Here is a 19430-nt window from a genome sequence, read left to right on the forward strand (position 1 = left end):
TCTGGTGGGGCAGTCTTGAGTTTGGGGACTGACCCACTCAGTCAGGACTTTGTCCCGACTACAGGGACAGTTGGAAGGTATGTCCCACTTCACACTGCTCTACTCATGAAGGGGGAGCTGCCTGCACCTAACAGTAGTGCACACAGTATTGTCTGTGTATTTGTCTAAAATTATAGCCATAGTACACTTTAGGGGCCCCCCAGAGCCTTAATCCAGCTCTGATTATACATTATAATGTACCCAATTACTCTAAAATGAAAATGGTATTAAAACTTTCTTGAGATCCTGTTCTGGGTCACAGAATTCCTCCGTAGCTATTAATAACTGGATAACCTTATGTCTCTCTTCCGCTTTGGTTTTACTTGGCAAAATGACAATTGGCATGATTGCTAGGTCCCCCGGGGCGGTCATCTGGAATGGAATGTATAACCTTATCATGCCGTCACCCAATCAAACTATGTGGAAAGAAATTGCTAAACATTTCTGTGCAAACTGTCATTTCCCCACTGTTTGGGTGCCCTGTCTACACATACACATTACTGCGCTGCCAGAATCAGGGTCAACGTTTTTTTCAACTACAAGAGATATTTTTCTAGTGTCCTAATGGCCATTAATTATAAATGTATATGTTTCATCATTGGTGCATCTGGTTGTTGGCTCAGGGGTCTTTAGAAACTATAATAAGAAATTATACAACAACACTATAACAATTCTATCCCCCCAAGACACCACCTGTAACTGAAGATCCACAATGCCATTTGTCATTACTAATGAGGCATTCAGGAGGTGGGGAAACCTCATAATCAAGGAGCGCTTTGGAGACCAAAAATACAGTATTCAATTTCTGGTTTAGCCGAGCACGTTGCATAGCAAAATGTACCTTTGTTATATGTCCTAATAAATGGATATGTTTCAATACAATGTGGACTGATAACCTACATTACCTATCTGCTCAGCTTTCCAAAATGTGAGATCAGTTTGCAGATTATTTAATTCCCCATCTGGGCATGTTAAATATAAATTTAGAGACCTTTATGTTGTCCAAATTGTCCAATGTTTTATTCAAATTTGTTTTTGGTTCTAAAGTTTTACTTTTTCCCTTCACTGCTTATTAAAGTAAATTATAAAGTGCTTAAAATCACTCCGCGTGTGGCCAGAATCGGACTATACGCCAGAGAACGCAGCAACATTCTATTCATCTTTGAGCACAAAAGGACCTTTACTATAGCCTACGATTTCATGGGCAAAACAGGAGGGAATGGGGCGTGGAATGGGCGTATGCACATAGTCACTGTACAGAAAGGGCGTGCCAAGCTCGAGCGCACTCAGCAACACTCATTCAAGCTTTGGACATCTCAAAGGTACGTGTTTTTTTGTTGTATCACTTGCACCAGCTACAGGTCAGGTGTAATAGTGATGACGGCTGTGTATACAGCTAGAACATGTGTTTGCAATAGCCAGCAACTGTAAATATTAATTTTACGTACAGTAGGCCTTAATAACAGTATAATAGATGTATTGCTTGGGGAAACATTTTGTTTTCTCTTTTTAATGTTTTTTTTCATTAATAATTACATTACTAACAGGTGACAATCATTGAAAACTTTTTTTACCTGTGTTTTCTGCTGGGACCCGTATCCAACAAGAGACGTATCTTCAGATCCGTTTGTGCTTGAATAGGGACGTCCGTATGGCGGAATTATCCCAAAAAAAAATAAATCAAATATTCTACAGTCAAGAAATGTTTCTCTACATCCAAACTATTTCAATTACAGTTGTACTTTTTGTGAATTACAGTATACAATAGAAAATATCAATGTCAATTTGTGGCTTATTTTTTTTAACAGTGGATAAGTTGTCCCCTGCTGTGGTCTTATTGTGCCTACAAGTAGTTATTCCGGACATTATTTCCCTAATACGGGTCCTCCAATGTTCCAATGACCTGATCAAAGGTCCATCCATTAAAAATATGAGAGAGAAAAAATAGATTTTAATCAATAGAACTCAATAACTCACTATAAATATACCATGTAAGGCTTCCAGTTACCATTGGTCACTTCAGTACATCGGAACGGAACTGGAAGCGATGTTTGGGGTTCGGCTGCGTTCCACCTTTGATTCCAGATGCGTTTCGCACATTGCTATCAGTGGCTTATGGGACGACACATCTATGGCAGCTTTTATACTCTGGTAGTGCAATTCTATTGACTGCCACATGCAGGATTGTTTTTATACAATAATATATTTAAATTAAACTATATAACACATTTGTATCTTAATTTAAATGTTAGATCCATCAACACCAAAATGTTGAATTTACTATTGCAAATAGTAAATATAACATTTTGGTGTTGGATGATCTTAAGAAACGGCTTAAAACTAAAAATAAACTTCCCAATAATTGTAATAGGAAATTACAATTCGCTCTTATAGAACTGAAAACTAACTGATATAAAGATTAAAGAGACGATTGTCAGCCAATAGAAATGCTCTAGCAGAGTGTAAAAGGTGTCTAGGATGTGTTATCCCATAAGCCATTAATAAAGCACACACATGCGAAACACGTCTGGTCACCTGGAATTACATTCATACATTAATGTTATATTACTTACAATCTGTTTTCTATTTATATTTTTTTTGTAGAAAACAGTGGTAGTTAAGCACTTTTCTCAATGTTTCCTAAAAATTTACACTATTCAACAGCTGTCATTTAAAGTGACATTAAAGAACATTTATCAACCGACATTAATCTTTAAAAATATAGGGCCTGACTCATCTTTGGACATAAGTCCCGTTACGTGTTGTATCTTGCGTGAAATCGCTTTGCGCATGCCCAGAAACGAACTTTACGCCAGTGAACACAATTGCATCCAATTCATGATCAAACACAAATGACACTTCCAACTGCCTGCGATTTGAAGGGGCGAAATTGGTTCAGGAAGGGTAAGATGCACGTAGGCAGTGTACGGTAAGAGCGCTTTGACGTCAAGTACACGTACATTGGTACAAGCTCTGGGCATTGCTCCGGTACGTGTTCTTTAGCCTTCTCATTTGCACCAGCTACAGGTCAGGTGTAAGTGCCGACTGATAGTGATGACGGACACGTATGCATGCCACAACATGTGTTTGCAAGTAAGAGAAACTATAAAAATGCATTTTATGTGCAGTCTGCAGTGAGAACATCCTGATTTATGTATTTTATGTAAAAAATCAAACTTGTCAAAAAAAAATATTTTTGTGAATGATTATAGTATTAATAGTTTTAAATTTCTTTTATTTGTATTTTTTTGCATGTGTTCTGATGAGACCTGCACTTATACATTGTGCGTATCCCACAATGTGTCCTGTCTGTCTGCATACGACAAGTACCGTTTAACCGGAGTGTACTTATACCCAGATTCAAATGGAAACGGTTCTTGAGATCCGCTTGTACTCTAATACACGCGGACGTACATGGAAGTTGCACATGAATTTTTTTAAACGCAAGTTGAGTCCACATTGCATTCCTAGATGCATCAGGCTCATAATCAGGATTTCAATAATAATTTTACAGATATGTAAAAAAATATCAATATGTTTTAAGGACATTTTCTGAATTGCTACCTTGTGCACAACATAAGCTCAAAATGACACATATTGCAGCACAGTGGCTCAGTGGTTAGCACTTCTGCCTCACAGCAGTGGGATAATGAGTTCAAATCCCAACCATGGCCTTATCTGTGTGGAGTTTGTATGTTCTCCCCGTGTCTGCGTGGGTTTCCTCCGGGTGCTCTGGTTTCCTCACACACTCCAAAAACATACTGGTAAGTTAATTGGCTGCTATCAAAATTGACCCTAGTCTCTCTGTCTGTCTGTCTGTCTGTCTGTGTGTGTGTGTGTGTTAGGGAATTTAGACTGTAAGCTCCAATGGGGCAGGGACTGATGTGAGTTAGTTCTCTGTACAGCGCTGCGGAATCAGTGGCGCTATATAAATAAATGATGATGATATTGCACACCTAGGGGCATATTCAATTAGCTCCGGAGATCACGGTTACGCAGCGGCTGCGCATCACATAAGTTAAAACGGTACCACAACAATGTGCAAACCTATGAGACGGAAGGAAAACCGGCATTTTTGCAGTACCATGGATTGCCTTCCCGGGCGGTTCCGGAGCGTAACTGCGATCTCCGAAACTAATTGAATATGCCCCCTAGAATGTGAGAAAGGACGACACGCTTGATGAACTCAGGAACTTGCAGGAGTGACTCAGAAATAACAGATTAATAGTACAGTGCACTAACAAGCTCTGAGCAGATCAGTTCATAAACAGAGTTATCTCCAACTCACTGAATTATATGCAGCCTCCGCGTGACTCAGCCCTAAGGTGGAGCAGCAGTAACAAACAGATTAAGGGAATTGCAAAATTTAACTACTGTAGGATAAATACAGTAATTAACCGGCAATGCAATTGTGTTCATTCCCAGTGACAGATGAGGGTTTTTCGTCAGTTGTCGTCCGCATTCTCTGATGTCTAAATAGCAGAATCCTTGTCTCTCTTAAGCTGGGTACACACTGATGCAACTATCGTGTAGATCACATGATAAACAACCGTTTGGTCAGATTGCATTAGTGTGTCCGCTTCCACGATCATGTGTTATCATACCAAAAATATATTGTATCTGTTGAATTTGGTTTCATAAACGTCCTAAAAATCATGATCAACGATGGAACGAGGTCGGGCAAATGTGTAAGTGTGTAACCTGTCTACATTCAACGTGCTGTAGCTAGGTGAATCCGGGTGAGAATCACACAAAACTTTGAAATTAAAGAAAGATACATAGAAACCCCCGCCTGCCTCCCCTCTTCCTCATCGCCTCTATCGCCTCTCACACTACTCGGCTGACTGCAGGAGTTATATAACCATTCATCTAATCACTTCAACATGTTGTTATACAAAATGAAAGTTTCAGGACTGAAATGAGCACTTTTAAATTTGGATTGGACCCCAGCGATTCTTCCACTCACACTGGAGTATAACATTGGCATGCCCACCATTGGGGAGGTGGGCATGCGGGGCGAGGCTTTACGAATTGCATCATTTTGGACACGCCCCATAAATGATTGGTCAATTACAGCAGGGGGTGGGACTAAGATGACGCGATATTTGCACCATTAAGCCCCGCCCCACCACTTATCTATTGCAGGGATGAGAACTGGTAGGTTGTCCTGCTCTCCTTGGAGCCCGGGAGTTCTCCCAGAAATGCGGGAGTCTCCCAGACATTCCGAGAGAGTAGGCAACTTTGCTTAAAGAAAAGCAGCTAATGAATCTCTAGAGACTGAAGTGTCTTTTACATTTCTGTCTCCATACTGAAGTCATGTTGTCTTACCTGTCAGTCTTTGATTAAATCTTGGTCTCCATGAAAATGGCCACCTCCATAGGCATCAATACATGGACATAGGACACAATTTCTGAACTGTGTCATCATGCCACAGATGGCGAAGCCAACCACGTCTTGTACTGGCTCAGCATCAGGGAGAATGCCAGACTCTTCAGGGAGTGAGGGAGATCACCCCTATTTCAGGGAGTCTCCCTGATATTCAGGGAGAGTTGGCAAGTATGCTCTAACCTGAGACAGTACCCCTCTTACTCTGCCTCCAATACCTCCAACAGCTCATGGGCTTGTTATAGAATGGGCTTGTTTCATGTATCTCAAGATTCGTGTAACTTTCAATTAGATCAACTCTAAATTATTCCTTATATGTTCCAGAATACATCAGGTCTACCTTATCTACTCAATACCAGTATACCCAATTTCACTACACAAGTGGTGTCTGGATCGCCTTCGTGGTTTCTGCAAACTTAATGCGACTTTTTCCAAATTAAACAATATCTGAAAATAACATTGACGCTGATGTACAATTCTCGACAGTCTGAACAACCCACAAAGCAGTGATAGCTCATTCTCATTAAAGCAGGTTCTAAATTGAAAAGGGAAAAACTTAAATTTCAGGAGCTCTCAAACCAAATAGCAACTCTTGAAAGACTCGAAAGATGGTCAACTTGCCCTACTCTGAATGAGTACAACTAAGGAAGCTCGGACAGTTACCAGAAGTAGGACAAAATTGACAAGTCTGAGTCCAGATTGGCAAATAAACTAAACCCAAGATCCAGAGCAACCACAATTTGTAAACGTAATGTGAATAAAGCTTCCTTCTGCATTACTGACATTATTTATGCATCTTTCTTGTCCCTCCTCTTTCTTCTTCTTAAACTTATTCCCAGGGCTCCAATCTTCTGTTCTATACCATCCACCTTACTCCTTATTTCTTCCTTGGACTCTCTTCTACACCAGTATCTCTTTATACACCATCATCTTCACACCGATGCTCATTACATTTTTGTTTCCCATTGAAGACTCAGGGACTCAATACTCAATAGGCCCCTTTCTCCGGCGAGAAGGCTGAAGAGAGAAAGAGAGCTGACAGAACAGAAGGTGCTGTCAGAACAGAGAGAGCTGACGGAACGGAAGGAGCTGACAGAACATAAGGAGCTGACAGAACAGAGAGAGCTGACAAAACAGAGAGAGCTGATAGAACAGAGAGAGCTAACAGAAGGAGCTGACAGAACAGAGAGAGCTGACAGAACAGAGAGGGCTATCAGAACAGAGCGAGCTATCAGAACAGAAAGAGCTGACAAAACAGAGAGAGCTGACAGAACAGACGAGAGCTGACAGAACAGACGAGAGCTGACAGAACAGACGAGAGCTGACAGAACACGAGAGCTGACAGAACAGACGGGAGCTATCAGAACAGACGAGAGCTGACAGAACAGACGAGAGCTGACAGAACAGACGAGAGCTGACAGAACGGAGAGAGCTGACAGAACAGACGAGAGCTGACAGAACAGAGAGAGCTATCAGAACAGAGAGAGCTGACAGAACAGATGAGAGCTGACAGAACGGAGAGAGCTCGCTGAACAGACGAGAGGTGACAGAACAGACGAGAGCTGACAGAACAGACGAGAGCTGACAGAACGGAGAGAGCTCGCTGAACAGACGAGAGGTGACAGAACAGAGAGAGCTGACAGAACAGAGAGAGCTATCAGAACAGAGAGAGCTATCAGAACAGAAGGAGCTGACAGAACAGACGAGAGTTCAGAGTGAACAGTAGACAGAAGACGGACACAAGACAATAGGACATGCTGCCTCTATGTTCGGCCAGAGTCCACTGTCTGCACTTTCTTCTCAGGGTTCAGAATTCATATTAATGACAGTTTAAAGTGGGAGAGGATAGTCCATTGTGTATCCAAGTGACCATCAGCATAGAATAGTGATGTGAGGCTCCTGACACACTGATGTAGAGTGAAATCTCTATATGATGCAACGCATATACATCAAACTTGTTACAGTCAGGAAGGATTCTTTCTATGATTGAGGTAAAGTTAGGGAATGCTTTAGCTGTGTTTTCATCTGGATGAGCAGAATGTGGAATAGCCGACAGTGAAAACTTGGACAAAAAACCTTTCACAGTAATGGTTGGCAAGATGGGAATGACATTGAAACAACTATGAACCATTTTTGGTAGGTGTTCGCCCTTATGTGACCTCTATACCTGTGCACGCCACAATGGACGTTGAAGCGGCACCTTGTAAGAAAACGGAGAATTATCACCCCTATTGTACTTAACATCACATAATTCAAAATGTATTCAAATCACAAAATTACACACATACATGTGATCATCAGCATCGTTATCAGTTATCCTCACATCTTACCTGTAATCCCGCCAGTATATGTTCATAGTTCTCGAATTACCCTAATTTTCAGGGACAGACACAAGTTTCAAATTTTTATTGCAGAAAATTCTAAATAACCAAGTGCTCAGTACCACTTCTCGGTGAGCACTTCTAGGTAGATCTGTCTGTGATGTGTACACCAGTGAAAGGATGACAACAGCGCCACCTATTGCCCATTGCACAAACAGTCAAAATAGTGGCATTCTATAGTCATACTCACTTAGTCGAACTGTTAGGAGGGAAACTTCTGGGTCCAGTCTTAACATTTTGTTCTGGGTTCAAAACAGGGATTACATATTTATATTTGGTCCCAAAGACCCTTTCTTTGCAAAACAATTGTATTCTAATTACACTGCAGGATTCCGCTGCTAAGCCTCATAGTCCGCTGTCTATTTGCCTGAGATTGGTGGGCAGCACGGTGGCTCAGTGGTTAGCACCTCTGCCTCACAGCACTGGGGTCATGAGTTAGATTCCCAACCATGGCCTTAACTGTGTGGAGTTTCTATGTTCTCCCCGAGTTTGTAAGGGTTTCCTCCGGGTGCTCCGGTTTCCTCCCACGCTCCAAAAACATACTAGTAGGTTAATTGGCTGCAATTAAATTGCCCTTAGTCTCTCTCGGTCTGTGTGTGTGTGTGTGTGTGTGTGTGTGTGTGTGTGTGTGTGTGTGTGTGTGTACGTTAGGGGATTTAGACTGTAAGCTCCAATGGGGCAGGGACTGACGTGAGTGAGTTCTCTGTACAGCGCTGCGGAATTAGTGGCGCTATATAAATAAATAGATGATGATTGGTGATACCACAATGCACTGATGTGTTACAATATTGTTACATTTCCTTCTCTTTAATCGTTTTGAGAGGCTTGTTTCTTTAATGAGAGGATAACTTCTATAGTGATAATGTAATCATTTCACCATGTTTTGCTGGGAGCTGGGACCCCACTTTCACACTCGCTGACAATCTTCTTAAGGGCTGGTTTCCTGTCTCAATCAAGATTCCAATCAAGACTCCTCCACATGCAGGATCGGCGTAAGCGCCCTGTGTGCCAGGGGTGCCAACCCCCCAACCTGGGTGCCCCCTCGCTCAGGTGTTGCCCTGCTCCCCAGATTCTAATATTTTGTCAGACTGAGAGGGTGTATCTGGGTTATGACATCATAGCTCAGCGCCACACTCCCAGACCATCACCAACATGGTAGCAGCAGCTACAGGGGATCATTCAATCAGTGTTTTAAGTACTCTCTAAACCTTGCCACCCTCGATGGCTGCCTAGGTTCTCCTAGTGTTAACGCTGGTCCTTTCTGCAGTTATTTACCCCCTTAATATTATGTTTATATACAGTGTGGGGCGGCTTCTCAGTTACCTTCCTTAGCAGTCCAGTCCAGAGAGACTCCAAGGTCACTATGCACAAGTGCCTGTCTAATAACTGGGGCGACAGTTAGAGATCATCTGCGATGTGTCCAAGTGTTCCGTTCGCGCCAGCCTCTGAGTTTCACCGCCATCAACCAACGTTTCTCTACCATGACAGGTGGGCTAATAGAGAGGCTGATAGAAGTACAATGAACGTGTGTCTTTGTTTTTGAAGGAGAATCACTTAACAAGACTCACAACATGTACACATATATTTTATTATGGTCATATAAGCATTCCAGACCTTAAGCAAAGAACACATATTAATCATTAGATGTTGCAGATGAAATTGAGGGCTATATGCGTGCGGTGACTGTAACTGTGTGAAAATGGGAACGGAAGCTTGGTTAAGGATTGCATTTTCAATTTGGGTGGAATATTCTTAGTAAAGTCTGGTCCCAAAAGTTTATGTCCCTGGGGTCCAGCGTTGAGGCTAACTGTAGCTGTTCCTCGCCTCTGCACCCTCCCATTGCCAATCTGTTGACTGTGGATAACAGTGTTACTGACTATATTGTCGGTCTATGAGCAAAATAAGCTGACTGTACAGGTTCAGTTTTCTGTGTGCAGTATGTATGCTGTATGTGTGGGTTTGTTACAGGTGCTCCAGTTTCCACCCACAGTCCAAACCCATATCGGTAGGATAATGTCAGTGTGCGTGCGCTAGAGAATTCAGATTGTAAGCTCCACTTGTGCAGGGATTGATGAGAATGGCTAAACATTCTTTGCAAAAGTTGTATAACATGTAGACTCTCTGTAAGTAAAGGGAATGTCACACTCCGCTCCCCGGGTATCTCTGCCCGAGCTTCTAAACACTGACTGTCACTTTAATTTCTGTTCCTAGTGCCGACTATTAGTCATGATCTGCACCTGTGATTACTACACCTGGGTGCTGGTCAGTTTTGCCATTGGTCAGTCTCCCTTTATAAGGTCCCTCCGTTCATTCTCACATTGCTGGTTCTTCAAGTTATACCTGTTTTATGCTGATGTCTCTGCTGGAAGGCAAACCCGTGGAAACTGCTCTATTGTTGCTGCATGTTTGGATTTCCTTGATCTCTGCATACCTGTTCCACTGCCCGTGGTAAACGCTATGATCTACACCTGTCACCCACTCAGCCTGCACTGCTGACTACTGTTACTTGTTCCACAATCCGTGATAAGCTACTATTCAGTGCTGCTGTGTGTTCATCGCTGCTGTATGTTGGACTTCCTCGATCTCTGCATACTTGTTCCACTGTTCATGATATAATCTACACCTGCCATCTACTCTGCCTGCATTGCTGACTACTGTTACCAGTTCCACAATCCCTGACAAGCTATGTTTTATCGTGGCTGAGTATGTCTGGACTTTGCTGATTCCTGTGTCTTGCTGATTCCTGTGCCTTAATTCTATTACTAAAGGAGACTCTGATTATTGCATGTGCAGCTTGTATTTATGAATGTTGCTGACAGTTTCTATTCTGCATGTCTTCGTGATCATCATTTGCATATTACTCAAGTCTTCAATGAAATCTTGTATTAATGTTTTATAATAAAATGGTAATCTTTGTTACCACCATTTGATGTCCGAATTGGATCATTCTCCTGCTATGTAACTGGTTCTCTAGCTGTCACGTTGGGAGCTTTCCTGGAAGTCCCCGACCTGCAAGGTGGGAGCTGCAGAAGCCCATATTCCCTTGCGGGAAACCCTGGTGAACACCTTCCATTTTGTTAGACTCCGTGCCTCCAGGGAAGTTTAGTCAATACTCATTGAGACAGCAGGATCTCACTCAATTATTGGTGAGCTAACCTGACAGGGAAATAGTAATATGTGGTGTCTGATTGTTTGTTAGATACACGCTGCAAGAGTGTGTATCTAGCAATTGTGATCAAATACATACAATAGCTGTGCTAATGGTGATCACTACTTCTGCCCCATCCCCCCCCCCTTCAAAAAAAATAATTTTATATACTAGAGATGGGCGGTCTCGGTTCCCCGAGATCCGAACTCACCCGAACTTCGCCTATCCGAGTACCGAGCCGAGCAGGCTTGGTACTCTCCCGCCCATTTGGAATTGAAATCGAGGCAAACGTCATCGTGACGTAGTTAGATCTCAGAGCTCGGTTTTCGCAATATTTGAAATGCATAAATACCCGCCTCCACAGCAATCCATCACCATTTGACAGAGGGAGAGAGCAGGGTTAGGTCACAGGCTGTATTAGAACAGGGACAGAGCAATAATTGTAAACCTTATTCTTTCTATTATTTCAATTCTGATACCAATTCTATTAGCAATTGTTAGAGCAGGAAAAGAGGAGGATAGAGGAGGCATTTTTTTTCAATATTTTGCACTACAAGTGCTTTGGGGTGTCCTATATTCCCCAGTGTGAAACAATAATTTTTCTGGCTGCAAAAAGTCATATTTAGCAGCAGTATCTATACAATACTTTGCACTACAAGTGGTTTGTTGCTCATTAAAATGGATTCAAAACAGTCCACATATGAGCAGAATCAGCAAGCAGGTGCTGGCAGCAGTCCTGATGGTAGTGTTCCCAGTATGTCATCTGGTAAAGCCTTTGTAAAAGTACATAGTCTTTTTAAATCAGGGAAAAAACACACCCAAAAAAAATTAAGTATACTTATAAGTATACGTGTAGGGTGCAATCTACCCCCAAATAGGAAAGGGGCTTGGGGCATTTCTATATCACGTACAGTCTTGAAAGGCTGCTGTTCTGGCAATTTCTCAATAAGGGTAGGGTGTCATACACAGACTGACCCCAAACTGGCTTTGTCCATTTCAATTATATTGTACAGTCTATACCGGCTGAATTTTTTTATATTTTCTACAAGTGGAGGGGGGACCTAGAGAGACAGAAACCAAACTGCCTTTGTCCATTTCTTTATATATTTAACTATAAGTGTAGGGTGTGATATACACCCAAAGATGATGGCTACAATGCCCAAAAGGTATAGATGGAGAGGAAGACAATCTGGTTTGTGTGTAGAATTACTGACGGCCTACCAGAAATTAAACTGTTTTTTTTCATAATTTATTAGCTTTACAATTACCTTACTTATCCAAGAAACAGGTGGAGCACTAAATTAGGTTATTTTAGGCCCCAAAAAATAGATTTTTAAACAAAATCGCAAAACAAAACCAAAACACGCAAGGGTGGTTTTTCCAAAACCCAAACCCGAAGGTAATACAGATCCAAAACCGAAACCAAAACACGGGGGTCAGTGACCATCTCTAATATAAACCAAAACTACTACTACTACTAATAGTAATATAATTGTGAATAGGTAGATGAATAACAATGCAGTGAATATATGGACGTGGCATGCAATTGTGTGATCAGTACACAGATAAAGTCATAAAATCCTGCATCATGGACAGTGAGGAGGCAGTAATCAGAGGTCAATAGATGGACAGCACCATCTGTAGTTATTTAGACAAGTAGATAGATGAAGGTGGGCTGCACCCACAAGAAAAATGGTGAGAGATAGACCATGGACACAATATTTTTAACGTTAGACAGCATGCATCATGGAAAGTGAGGAGGCAGTAATCAGAGGTCATTAAACAGATAGCAGCATCAGTAGACATTTTACAAAAGGTGATAGACCAAGGCCATAATGTAAAATAGGGCAAGATGGAATTGTCCTTGGCCTCTCCTACCCATCCATATGTTAAAAAGGACATGCATAATTTAGCAAACCAAGCACTTCAGCGACAGGGGCTGTCACTTTTGTGGCTGAAGTGCTTGATTTGTTTGGGCCCTCACAAAATAGAACATTTTGGATGTTGGTTTTTGAATTGGAGAATAGATAGGGATTTTAACAATTTACTAATGGGCATTTTGCTAACAGTGGTCATCTTCCTCAATGGTGACAATGTCATCATCATCCTCATCACTGCTGTCGAGATCATTATCACAAAATATTATTTCATCCCCAATGGCGTCTAACATTGCAGATTACATAATATCTCCTTTTTGTGGTATTTACAATGTTCCCTCTATGACACCAGCTTATACCAAAAACTGATGTTATAGTGAGGGTGACTTTTAATATCGCTAATACATTTTAAAACACTCTTATACCGAGACAGTACCTGGTGGAGAGTGAGGGTGGTATTATAAAGGGTGCGGTAAAAGGAAGAAAACACTGTATAACAAGAATTATTTTAATTGAGAGAAAATAATAATGATACTTTGTGATTATGACAAATATGAGGTTAATACAACTAAGGTGGGAGTAACCCATCTTCTATTATGTAAGAAACATAGTTCTGGGCTACAACTCACAACAGGAGGAGCTTTACATAGACCACACCCCATTCTCCCACTGCATACATCACAGCCAATAGGAGCAAGTGTAGCACTGACTACTGTAGTATTCTGGGTGACAGACAGTTATTGCAGCCAATCACAGCTATCAGTGAATCAGAGATGGGGAACGCCTACATATATGTATATTTATAATAAAATTTTCAAACGCACTAACAAGGGAACAAATCCAGACACACTGGTCACACAGGAGTTGGGGCTCAGCTGTAGCTCCACCCACTGCTTCATTCTATTGGATAAGTGTTCCACCAGTCAGATTTCCCTCCAGTCTCTGGTCAGATTTCTTATGACTATTTCTCCTATTTCCTGACTCCCGCAGATATCTTTATACAACCTTCCCATACCCATAATGCAGCATGAAGGGGCTCAGTGAAGGTGGCAGTGAAGGTGTGTAAGTGTCTGATTGGGTCACACAAAGAATAAAAGGACATCTGTCCAGCCTCATAATCCAGATATATCCCCAGTCTATCATAGGGAATACTGTCAGGTAACTGGATCACTTTCCTGTCATGTAACAGTGAAAACTGATTATACTCCCTAAACAAACACCATGACTTTTTATTATCTCCAATGATTGATTGATCTACTTCCTTGTCTATACTGGGATAACACATCCCTACCCTCCAGCTCTCTGATTTACTGACATCCACTTCCCAGTAATGTCGCCCTGAGGAAAATGCCCTGATATTTAATACCTGATTATACCGAAGTCTCTCTGGTATATTTTGATGATTCTTGTGTAGTGACAAGGACACTGTTTTCCTGTCATCTGATACATGTATATAATTACCAGCTGTGTTTACATCCAGCAATATGTTTGTAGCTTCCTGCTGATAGATCCATACATTTATACCTGTTATTATATCAGATAATCTGTGTACTTTCCCCGATATTAGACCCACATCTAGATCTCCTACAACATGGACCTGGTCATCAGGTCTCTCTCTGTCCTCAGTATCACACAAGTCACCTGTGTCTGGTTCCTGTAAGACAGTCACTGGATCAGACATATTACACAGCTCCTCAATGTGACGCATCTTCCTGGACAGCTCGTCATTCTTTATTTCCAGCTGCTGGATCAGATTAGAGACTGAGAGTGAAACGCTCTCTTCTTTCCTGGAGATCTTACTCAGGACTCTCTTCTCAAGGTCTTCCGGCTGTCTCCTGATGTCTCTAAACAGGGCAGTGACTGTCTCTGTTACACCAGCTGCTTTTTCCTGATCTTCTCTCTTGCGCTCCTGCAGTCTCTGGACTTTTTTCTCAGTCTCCGCTCTCTTTGTGGTCAGTTCCTGCAGAACATTTCTCAGTTTCTCCTTCTTCTTCTCAGAGGCCTCATCCAGCATCTCCACACGATGCCCCCGATGTTCCCCAGCTGAACAATAAACACAAATACAGGCAGCATCCTCAGTGCAGTAATACTCCAGGATCTTCTTATGGACGGAGCATTTCCTGTTCCCCAGGGAAGTGGTGGGGTCAGATAAGACGTGTTCTGCTGACTTGCTGTGTACTCTCAGGTGTTTATCACACAGAGAAGCTTCACACAACAGACAGGATTTAGCAGCAGGTACAGGAGAGTGAATACAGTAAGGGCAGAAGATCCCAGTCTCCTCCTGATCTGGCCGAGTAGACAGGAAACTCCCCACTATGTTACACAGAGTTATGTTTCCTATCAGTGCAGGACGCTCCTGACACTCTGCTCTGCATTCAGGACAGGTATAAACTCCAGACCCCTCCTGTGTATCCAGCACACGATCAATACAGACCCGGCAGAAGTTGTGTCCACATCTCAGTCTTACAGGATCTGTATAAATGTTCAGGCAAATGGAACAGTCCAGCTCCTGTCTCAGATCAGCAGACGCCATCGCTGACAGCAGAAGAGAGAAATGAAAGTTAAAGTATTTGACACTCGGACATCAGTGGGTGTTTTTTCACATTCTGTACACAGGGTGAGGCTGAGCTTGTCACTCACATTATAAACCGATCAGCCACAACAATAAAGCCACCTGCCTAATATTGTGTAGGTCCCCCTTGTACCGCCAAAACAGCTCTGACCCCTCGAGGCATGGACTTCACAAGACCTCTGAAGGTGTCCTGTGGTATCAGGCACCAAGACTTTGGCAGCAGATCTTTTAAGTCCTGTGAGTTGCAAGGTGGGGGCCTCCATGGCTCGGACTTGAATTTCCAGCACATTCCACAGACGCTCGATCGGATTGAGATCTGTGGAATTTGGAGGCCCAGTTAACGCCTTGAACTCTTTGTCATGTTCCTCAAACCAGTTTTTGCAGTGTGGGAGGGTGCATTATGCTGCTGAAAGATGCCACTGCCATTATGGCATACCGTTCCAATGAAGAGGTGTACTTGGCCTGCAACAATGTTTAGGTCGGTGGTACGTGTCAAAGTAACATCCACATGAATGCCAGGACCCAAGGTTTCCTAATTGAACCTTGTCCAGAGCATCACACTGCCTCCACCGATTTGCCTTCTTCCCATAATGCATCTTGGTTCCATCTCTTCAGGTAAACATCGCACTCACACCTGGCCGTCCACATGATGTAAAAGAAAATGTGATTCATCAGACCAGGCCACCTTCTTCCTATTGGTTATACCTTTGGATGTTATTAAAGGTGTCAGCAGTGTTAGGAGGGTGTGAATCCATAAATGCTTTTAAACTTAAGCAGGTTGCTGTTTTCTTTGACCCTGGTAACTACAGAAATTATATACAGGTACTCACAGTGTTGCTTGTAGTACATCAGCAATCAGACAATACAGTTGTATACAGGTATATTCTTATGCAGTATATATATATGCAGGTTATTAAGTATGGTGCACTCTCTGGGTCTCTGCACAGCCGTGCAGGATACTATTTGTTGTTGTTACTGGCTCTTCTACTTATATGCATATATTACGGGAGAGCCTCGGTCACTAAATAATGGCTTTTGGGGAAGTTCTAATGCCCCCCGAGTATATACCTATACACAGCTATCTCTGCTGCGTCTTACTTCTTCAGGCTGAAACTCGGACGTGGGAACTTCCGGTTTCGCCACTCGCACATGCGCAGTATCGCTGCACAGACGTGAGGCTGCTGCCCCACTTTCTATACACTAGACCACCAGGGAAATGCAAGGTATACATAGGAGACGGAGCGTAGCGCTCCTCTTCTAACACCCCCCCTCGCTTAGTGATGTCTCCAGTCAAAAAGAAAAGCAATTTAATTTAGCAAACATTCCTAGATAAAGTCCCCCTGTAACCTAAAAACAAGGGTTAGTTAAAGAAAACCAGCATATGGTGAAACTCATCAACATTACTCAAATATATTCCAGTCCACATTTTCTCAGGAACACAATTAGCAAGTGTGATGTCACTGGCTATATAACTCACACTGACAGACTTCTTCTGCACTAACTCATAATTCAGTGGTGTCTTATGGCAATGTGTTTGAACAGACCATAGTGCTTTGTACTTGAAGACAAATCAATTGCTCCACGGTTATCACACTCTATGTTGATGGTCTGTCTGACAAAGAAGACCGAGTTTGCACATAGTCTACTTTAGCCATAAAGCTTCTTTTGTGGTTTCTGTGAATGCCATGTACCCCGCCTCAGTGGTGGGTAGGGCAACAGTAGGTTGTTTTCTGCTTGCCCAGCTGACGGCTGCTTCTGCCAAGACAAACAGGTACCCTGTGTAGGACCGGCGATCATCCTCATCGGATTCCCAATCAGCATCACAGAAAGTCTCTAAAGTTGAATTCTTGGTTTTTGCACATCCTAACTTTAAAGACCTCGTACCTTTTAGGTATCTTAGAATTCTCTTGACCGCAATCCAGTGTTGTTTTCCAGGGTTGGTTACAAATTGGCCCACACGACTCACTGCGTGTGTGATGTCGGGGTGAGTTCCAATACTTGTGTACATTAAGCTTCCAACAGCACTTTACTAAGGGATGTTACTTCTGTGTCTATCGTCACCAATAAATATCCGATGCGATCAGTGTGGTTCCAACGCACAAAATAGATTTAAAAGCAATAAGCAGCAAAATACAATAAGAATGTTACAAAGTATAACTGATACATACGCAGCGCACCCTGGATCCAGGAACAGATGTCAACGCTGATGTCTGTTGGCAAAGAGACTGTTCTGGTACCAGAGGCCAGTTTATATACAGTTTGGTTTAGAAAAAACAATGATGATGTCACAGATAACACTAAGAAAGTTCTTCATTGATCCAGGGTTTATGATGTTTCAGTAGACTGCTGGTCATTGGTCAGTTCAATCGATCCTCTTTCCAGAGGTGGGGGCAACTCACTCCAACTGTTGCATATGTATCTTCCCGCTGAAAAACCAGTTTAAACTGACCCATAGACAGAGTGCATTTGAGTATTAGTCTCATATTATTCATCTAGCTATGTGCGATCGCTCCTCTGTTGATACTGGATTCCTGCTGGTTAAATATGGATTAATATGAGACCAAACTCCATACATCTCTGAGGACCTGAACCATAAATACCTTTACTGTAGTTTTATCTACGTATAAATAATCTCTAATTTATTTATTAATAAATAATGGAGGTTGGAACTTTAATAAATGTGTCCTATTTACAAATGTAGGTGTGAATGTAAGTGTATGGGCTGTTTACCTGTGAGATTGCATTATGAGCCCCGGTATGACGCAGCGTACTAATTGCAATCACACAGTAAACCAATATTAATCAATTTAGCCGACTTCATCCAATTATGCAACTTCAACAGGCCACCCTTTGAGAGCATACCCAACACTCTCTCCCTTTCAAGAGTTTATTGCAAGATCTCAGTAGTACATTTCATTTTCTGTGATATTTGTCCCTCTTGGTATCATCACACTGTCTGTGGATATCAGTTGCATTATCATGGGAAATAGTCATAATTTCAGAAATCACTTTTAAAAAAACATATACCTCTGCAGCTCGGAGTTAACCATTTGTATGCCCTTTACCCACATATATAATACATGGTCTGGAAGAATATAAGGCACAATATAATACGTTACATCAATAAACAATATTCTAATAAAGTTCCCCCTGTCTAGAGGTAGCATCTCTCCAAGGCAAGTCTCCTCTTGTATAACATTCAAACAGTAATTTAGAGGAACTTTCCCAATCAATATTTTCTTAAGTCCTTGTTTATGATATCCTTCAGACTTTCTGGTTAACCGTACTTTAATGAGTCTTTCATAAACACTTGTGTGGCGGAATATTGTCTGATTATTTGGTTCAGGTACCCGATGCTCAAGTTTCTTTGTATGTGAAAAATTCAGGCACAGCACTGACCGTTCTACTGATTATTGGTGGTTTCAAACTAGGGGACCTAGTAGTGTTATATTCTCCCTTCTATTTGTCTCCCTTTCCCTGTAATGCAAGAACCTCAGTGATGTCTAGCAGGAGCGTGACTTGTCCTACATTAGTTTCTCTCTGAGGCATGTGAGAGCACACCCAGAATTCAGTTTGGTCTAGGACTTACCCACCAAAGAATAATAATCATTCTAATCGATGCCAGCCCAAGTCCAAATTATTACCGGACTGGCATCGCTGGATGCACCTCTCTTCAACTAGGAGGTCACAGTACTTACAGACACAATATTCTTCAAACAATAGCCCCTCACACTGTTTCCAAGCTCCATGGTTAGCAGACCTTCTCTTTACCCCCAAATTGAATAGTGTAACTGGCTGGACTGATTGTGTTAACAATTTCTCCTCTATCTCCACATCCTCAGTATCACTACCTGAACCAGTCTCCATCAACTGATCACCATTGCAAAAATATTTCAATTGGTCTGTTAAGTTGAGCATAGGAAGTTATAGTCCACAACATATTCTCCCAGTCCAACATCATGACAGTTAGTGTATAACATATCAGGAGACAGTGTTTCGAACTTCCTTGGTTGCTGTCTCACTACTTC

The 19430-nt window shown here is 42.0% G+C and overlaps 1 protein-coding gene across 1 annotated transcript; it reads right to left on the reverse strand.

Annotated features, from left to right (window-relative positions):
* Positions 1-7350: 7350 nt before the first annotated feature.
* Positions 7351-15363, reverse strand: LOC142150891 (E3 ubiquitin/ISG15 ligase TRIM25-like). Its single transcript, XM_075206064.1, has 2 exons — positions 13836-15363; positions 7351-7400 (listed from the first exon to the last, which is right to left on the reverse strand). Exons 1-2 carry the CDS (start codon positions 15361-15363, stop codon positions 7351-7353), a joined length of 1578 nt encoding a protein of 525 aa, XP_075062165.1.
* Positions 15364-19430: the final 4067 nt, after the last annotated feature.

Source organism: Mixophyes fleayi, chromosome 4 (assembly GCF_038048845.1).
Source record: "Mixophyes fleayi isolate aMixFle1 chromosome 4, aMixFle1.hap1, whole genome shotgun sequence".
NCBI classification, from domain to species: domain Eukaryota; kingdom Metazoa; phylum Chordata; class Amphibia; order Anura; family Limnodynastidae; genus Mixophyes; species Mixophyes fleayi.